This window comes from Dendrobium catenatum, unplaced genomic scaffold, assembly GCF_001605985.2.
Source record: "Dendrobium catenatum unplaced genomic scaffold, ASM160598v2 fragScaff_scaffold_1351, whole genome shotgun sequence".
Taxonomy (NCBI): Eukaryota; Viridiplantae; Streptophyta; class Magnoliopsida; order Asparagales; family Orchidaceae; genus Dendrobium; species Dendrobium catenatum.
This window is the reverse complement of record NW_021319813.1, coordinates 1,642,000-1,649,053: the sequence shown is the minus strand read 5'-3', so window position 1 is coordinate 1,649,053 and position 7,054 is coordinate 1,642,000. Positions and strand designations below refer to the sequence as shown.

At 36.0% G+C, this 7,054-nt stretch overlaps 1 protein-coding gene across 2 annotated transcripts; it reads left to right on the top strand.

Annotated features, from left to right (window-relative positions):
- The first annotated feature begins 2,909 nt into the window (after window positions 1-2,909).
- Window positions 2,910-5,753, top strand: LOC110099884 (transcription factor SAC51-like). Of its 2 annotated transcripts, none has more exons than XM_020827196.2 (3): window positions 2,910-2,991; window positions 3,298-3,830; window positions 3,946-5,753. In XM_020827196.2, exon 3 carries the CDS (start codon window positions 4,192-4,194, stop codon window positions 5,062-5,064), a length of 873 nt encoding a protein of 290 aa, XP_020682855.1. In that variant the 5' UTR covers window positions 2,910-2,991; window positions 3,298-3,830; window positions 3,946-4,191; the 3' UTR covers window positions 5,065-5,753. The 2 variants fall into 2 exon arrangements, with proteins under 2 accessions (XP_020682855.1, XP_020682848.1); XM_020827189.2 differs by having other exon boundaries at window positions 2,940-3,056.
- The last annotated feature ends 1,301 nt before the right edge of the window (window positions 5,754-7,054 follow it).

Sequence of the window (7,054 nt, the reverse complement as noted above, 5' to 3'; positions counted from 1 at the left end):
TTGAATCTGAAAGAGATACGACTCTGCGTATCATAAGTAAGTTGGCCCATCCGAGAAAGACATATTAGAGACAACACCACACCACTATCTCTAAAAATACGATCAATCCCATTATGATTGATATGGCACTATAAGAAAATATGGACAAACTCACTCTATATGCCATTGAAATGTCACAAAATTGTCAAAGGTTGTGATGCATATTTTCATACTTCTAAAGCTTTGACGTCCAAAAATAAGGGGCAATTGATATATCATCAAAAATTATCTTGATTGGGCATGCATGAATCTTGATGTAAAATCAAGATGGAAACTTCCAAAATTAAAATTGGGACCATCAATACTCCTATTTCAACAAACTTGTAGTCCAACTGAATGTCTCAAATATATGATACCAACGACACCAAATCAACTCAATCTGAGTCCAGATTGGTCCAAACTGAAGACCCAAAGTGCATTTGGAGAGTTTAAACCATAAATTGGATAACCAAATGATTTCCAAACACAACATACTTATATTCAAATAGAGCGGCTCAACGAGACAAATCCAATGAGCCCAAGATTGTCAAATTTTGATATCATTAAGATAATCAAATGCTCGGTGAATGATTCATGATCAAGAGAATCAACATTGGTCATCCATTCAAACCACTCACAAATTACTCTAGATCTCCCTCATATTTATTGGCCATGCCACTCTAAGCAAACTAGAGTGGCATGGAAGAGAAAAAAAAGAGCTCTCTTGCCACCATACCCCTTCTCGACCATCGTCACATTTTTGCCCGTCCACCAGTTGGCGTCGGACTTCCACCTGGCCACAAACTATCGCCGGACTTCTGTCCGACCGTCGACTAATGCTGGACTTCTGCCCCACAGCTAACTTGCGCCATACCATCAATTGACGCCAGATTTTTGACCTTCGACTAACGCCAGACTTTTGCCTGGTCGTCAATGGACGTTAGACTTATGCCTGACCAACAAACGTCACCAAACTTTTATCAAATCTTCATTCACACACTAGATTTTCAACCTGATGATTGACTATTGTAATCTAAGCATTCTCAGTTTCAAGGACGAATCTGACACTTGTAATCTATTCAAATACTAGTTGAATCATTTCAACTAGGCGTGGCCTTGCGATTTTTCCCTTTTTTTCAGGATTTTCCATGTAAAAATTCTAGTGTTCATTTTTCTATGTTTGTGGGTTGAATATCCGTACAACGCTAATACAAGAAAATCTAACTCCATCACCACATATATTCTAACATGCAACAAACATAAATTTTACTTCTAATATCTTCAACTAATCCATGCATGACCTAAGGTTTGTGAAGTAGTAATCTTGATCTTACTTAAGTTGAGGGTTCAAGAAATATGTAATATAGTGAACACCTTGGTGAATCTGACAATCCTATATTTTCTTAATAATGCTTAAGTATATCTTATACAATCTTTTTATACTTTGAAGTTGCTTTTAATTACCTTCATTGCTTTGCATATTCTTTCGTAAATATAATCAATCCATATCTTCTAATTAGAGTCAATCACTAGTTATAATCTTATGAGTTGAATTGCTAATTTTGACAGTATTAAGCAATCATTCTAAAACTTGGAGTAAAAAATGATAGAATTTGACTTTTTTTCATTGTTTTAACAATTTTAAATCATTAAAGTACTTACTAATTTTATATATTCATGCCTAATAGTAGCTATCCACTTAATCTTTTTTCTGTGCAAATGGTGAATTTAATATAGTCAAAGGTATGCAATTATAAAAAAAAAAAATCATACAGAAAGTGCCAAATCTTTTAATTCCAACGTAGATTTTAAGGATGGTTGTGATCCAAGCTTAGACCTAGGAGCAAAGTAACTATCCATATCGTCAAGCTTTCTCTTCATTTTATCTACTCCTTTATCATATGTAGCAAATGTGGAAGATTTGAAGCTGGAGAGGCCGAACAATCAGCAAAGCACCATCGAGGAAAAAGAGAAAAGAGCTGGTTTGCGATGAAGGAGAAAACTCGAAAACAAGAAGGAACTTAAAGTCACACCATTGAAGCACCTTTGCCAATGACAGAGGCCGACGCATACTTGAAGGAGGAGAAGCTTGCTGATCTTGCCAAGTTGGGAAAGGCCTAACAATGCTTAAGTATAACTTATACAATCTTTATATATATATAATAATAAAAAGGAAACGTATTAATTGCATAGCATATATCTGAATAAAAATATAGCTTAATGATATCAGAAATCAACGAACTTTAGCTCGTTGGATTCGTCTCGTCGAACCGTTCAATTCGACTATAAGCAAATAAATTTTGGAAACTGTTTGATCATCCAAATTATGTTTTGAACCTTCCAAATATGCTCTGGGTCTTTGATTTGGACTCATTTGGGCTCGGATTGAGTCAAATTTGGTGTTGTTGGGTTCGTATTTTCAAGACGTTCAATTCGACTATAAGTTTGTTGAAATCGGAGTTCAAATGGTCTCCGATTTAATTTTTGATGTTCCTAATGTTATTTTTTTCTCAAGATTAGTGCTGGATCAAGATAATTTTTTGATGATATATCAATAACTTAGTCTTGATTAAGAAAAATAAATTAATTCATTTACTTCTTTCTCTTAAATTGAGCATGTGTAGAAGAGAAAATAATTAATTTCTCACCTATAAAAATATAGGTGTGAATTTTTGCTATTTCTTGTTCTCCTTCGATAGTGGTGATTGGTTGAAGACATAATTGATTTTTTTTAGGTGATAAAATCAAATTATCTGACTAATATAGTCAACAATTAGCGAGAGGTCAATTTCTTCTGTATTCCATTACAGTACACTCTTGTAGTATTTATCAACTATGCAGGGCATTTTTGTCACATGTTGCCGATAAAATCCTTCCATCTTTTCTCGATCTCTTGCTCCACCAATATTTGGCTTGCTTGCTGGGTTTCTGCATCTAGAGCTCTCGAATTCCGCGAGGCCTGCCAGACCTTCTGTATGTGAAATCTTTGTTGACCCCAAATCGCCAGATTTTTGTTTTAAATTTTGATCCTTTTCGCTGTAAGTGAAAATTGTCAGTTTTAGCTTTTCGATTTTTCAGTGCTAATCAGATAGTTCCAATTTGATGACTGCAAATCGATTGTTCTTTTCGCTATTTTAATTTGTTACTTGAAATCGTAATTTCTAGGGCAACTGCGACGGTGTATGACGGCTCTTTCATTAGGGCTTTTTCGTTTGAGCTTCAATTTTTTTGGGTTTTGAATATTTCAGTCGCGCCTTGCTTATGATGAAATTTTTTTAGGGTTTTCACACGTTTGGGGAAGAGGAAATTTACGTGATTCAATAGTTGGAGCAGAAGCATGCGGTGGCTTAGCCTTTCCGTGGATGTCTACCGAAAAGTGGTTTCCTTGAACTTATATTGCAGGGTTATTCTGTAACTTGGGTTCCTACTTGGCTTTATTCTGCTTACATCTCCCGTTTCCTTTTCACACTGGAATTCATGGGGGCTCGGATTCTTTCCAGCAAAACCACCTGAAACATCTTGGGCAGCTTCTTGATTTTCTGGGGAATTCATCCTTTTTCCAAATCCTTCTTTTCGGCTTTCACTTCAGATCTTTTCCATTTCCTATCGCAGTTTCTTATTCATCTTGCGATTCTTCTTCCTCTGCTTCTGTGGTGGGCAGCTCAGTTTGAAAGGAAAGCGAAGTAGTTATGGTGTGCCAAGCAGCGACTCAGACGAGATTTCGGGAATTGAAATACGAGTATGGTATTGCTGGCTGTGTTACCATAATAGTTAGAGTAATCGCTTGTTTCCAACCGTTGCAAGATTGTCAGGTAATTCCAGTGGAACTAAGATATTGCAATCTTAAATAACTTTTTGATTCCATCCTATTATTCAGGTTATTTTAATTCAATTTTCTCTTTCTTGTATGATATTTTCTTGGCGCAGGCTGAGTATTTCCGCCACCTCTTGAAACCAGTCACGTAGATTTGTTTCCTTCCACTGCTTGATTAGAATAAAGCTGGAATTTTGAACTCGTTGAGAAAGAACCTTTGATAGATCTCTGTGTGCTTCCATTGGTGCGGTTGTTTTCTTCAATCCTAGTTAAAAAGCAACCACTTTTATTGTGCTGCTAGAGATTTTTGCATCCGAGTGTTTGCGTTTCAAGAGATTAGCTTGTTTTTACTGCACTAGATGTGGGAATTTAGTAACTTAAACGCGGGTGGTACTTTCTGCCCCCCTGATGCTGCGCAACTACAGAACTCACTTGCCTATCCAACCTCTGGTAATTCTTATAGCCCTTCATTCTGTGGTGTCCCATTTCCTGGTTTTAAAGAGCAGGGGAGCTTCCTTCGGTTTAATTCTGCGATTTTGCCACCACTGAACTCACTGGCTCTAAATCCTGCAATTAACTCTGATGAACCAGAAGCAACTAATGCGAAGAAGTTCCTTGTTTTCAATCACTCTGGGGACCAAACAAGCTTGCTTTTTAGTTCGGTGGCAACCCCATTAGAGGGTTTTAATCCAGTTCTACCTGCGAGCAATGCAACCCTTGCATATTCCTCCAATAGCCCTATCAGCAAGGAGGATGAAATGCATGAAGATACAGAGGAAATTGATGCCCTTCTTTACTCGGACTCTGAATACTCATATGATGATGAGGAGAGTAGCACAGGCCATTCTCCATTGGACATGGAGGAGGAAGAGATTGCCAGCTCCTATCTCCCAACCAAGCGCCGCAGAGTTGAATCAACCGAGATGAACACTTTGCTTATGGACACTGCAAGCTCTGCAATATCTCCTTTGCCTCATTACATGCCTGAAGATGACGATGATGATATAAGCTTTGCCGGTTGCATCGGCAAAGGCGAAGACAAAAGTGGACGAGGAGGCAGAAGCATGAGTAACAAGAGGGAGAGGATCCGCGCCACAGTTAGCATGCTGAGGAGAATCATTCCAGGAGGGAAGGGCAAGGACACAACCTCTCTGCTCGATGAGGCAATTCAATATCTGAAGTCACTGAAGCTACAAGCGACTGCTGCAGGTGCCAATTCCTTCACCCTCTAAATCTTATGATCAAAATCTTCCCCTATATAGTACTACTAGTATTTGCAGATTGAGTACTAGTTTGGTAGTAGTTGCAGTATAGTATCCCCAGATTACATTACTGGTAGGCAGTTGAGCCATCAATCCAATGGAGGCTTAGGCTTCATTTGGGGCGGCTTTCTTACTGCTTCTTGAAGCAACTTTTTAGTACAAGAAATAAAAATTTTCTAAAAAAAGCTGCTTTAAGAAATAGTAAGAAAGCCGTCCCAAATGAAGCTTCAATCAATGATTGATTGTGCAATAAAGCCTAAAGGTTCGAAGGGTATTGACTTTGCATCTTTTGACCCTTGACGTGCAACGGAATCAGACTCTTATGATCTTCTGGTTGGGCTGGCGACCCTTTTGCTTTATTAGCGTGTTTAGGGAGAAGTCTTTCTCTTATCTTTAGGCTATGGCTGTCGCTATTGCTAGTGGTAGAGGACGTGTTATTGCTTTCATGATGATTGTTGCAAGCTTTATGAGAATGTTTAATGGTGATTTGTGTGTGCTTATGTAGGAGAGCTTGCTGCTTAGCTTTGTTGTGTGTGGTGCTTTAGTGCAAGCGATTTGTGTGGTTACTTTTTAATGATGTCTTGTGTTGATACCTCTTGTTATGCTGGAATTCCATTTGTGAGCTTAGCAATCTGTAATGTCTTTCTGTTCTATTTTTAGCCGGTGAGTTTTTAGCATTTAGGCTTCATTTGAGATTGACTTTTTTTACTGCTTCTTAAAACAGCTTTCTAGTATAAAATTTTTAATTTTTTTCCCAAACGGAGCCTTAGTTACTATTTTATTTAGAATTATTTTATATATACCAACTTAACACTAATAATGAACAGCACAATATGATCAATAAATTTATGATTTGTTTGAACACCAAAGTCAATAAATAATATGATTATAGTTTAGGGTTTAATTTATATGTTTCTATCTCTCTCTCTCTAAACAATTCATTCATTTGAGCTGTTGACTTTGTTAAAAAAGAAGTCAACGTTAGATACCATATTTTTAGTTTGAAAATTTGAACTTCTGAGGCAAATAGTGGGATTGGAAATATTCTGAATTTCAGATTAAATTTATATACATAATTTATTAGTTATTAATCCTAAAATTATTCATATGTATTGTTCAAATTAATATTTTGGAGCTTTTATTCTTCTATAGCAATTTTTAGGATATCTGCGCAAAATATTTAAAATTTTTTATAAAAAAATATGGCAAAAATTCATAATAAATATGTCAAAATGTGTAGAATAATAAGAATAGCAACATATAAGAAGTTTTGGGGTGAAAATTTCTTTGATAACAATTTATTCTAGTTTTTGTGTTATTCGTTTAATTAGAAAGTTAGAAATTTTGTAAGAACTCATATTATTAAAGAATAAATGTAGGTAAATATAACTTATCTCGCTCTAGATAATTTTTTCAATTAGCTCCATGGACCAAAATGACTTGAGGACCTTGAAAACAGAAGAAATTATTGTGTACGGAATCTGAATGCATTCGGATTTCAATTATCATGCGGGATCTAGAATACATCCGTTGATGTGGCAAGTTGCGATTGAAATCTGAATGCATTCGGATTCCGCACATAATTTCTCTGAAAACGTACTCTCTCTCTCTCTCTTGTGGAATTTGATATTTATACAACGTCGTGACGCTCTCAAGGGATTTTTTCTTCTAGTAGATTTTCTATTCCAATTCAAACTCACTAAATCATGAGATTAATATTAATAGAAAATAAAGCAGAAACTTTCACAGAAATTCTAAAATGTAGAATTTTAAAACATGGCAGTCTTATCAGATCAATTCAAATCATTACAGATAACTGATTACTACAAAAGTGATTATTACACAATCAACTTTATTATAATAATCTTTGTTTATGTAGCTAATGATGTCCAACTTTGCAATTCTCTTGTTGTCATTTTTGACTTTGTTAATAGTGGGTGGATTGTTATGAAAGGTTTCA

Coding starts and splice junctions, on each gene's coding strand:
- LOC110099884 (XM_020827196.2), top strand. CDS start 4,192: ATGTGGGAATTTAGTAACTTAAACGCGGGTGGTACTTTCTGCCCCCCT.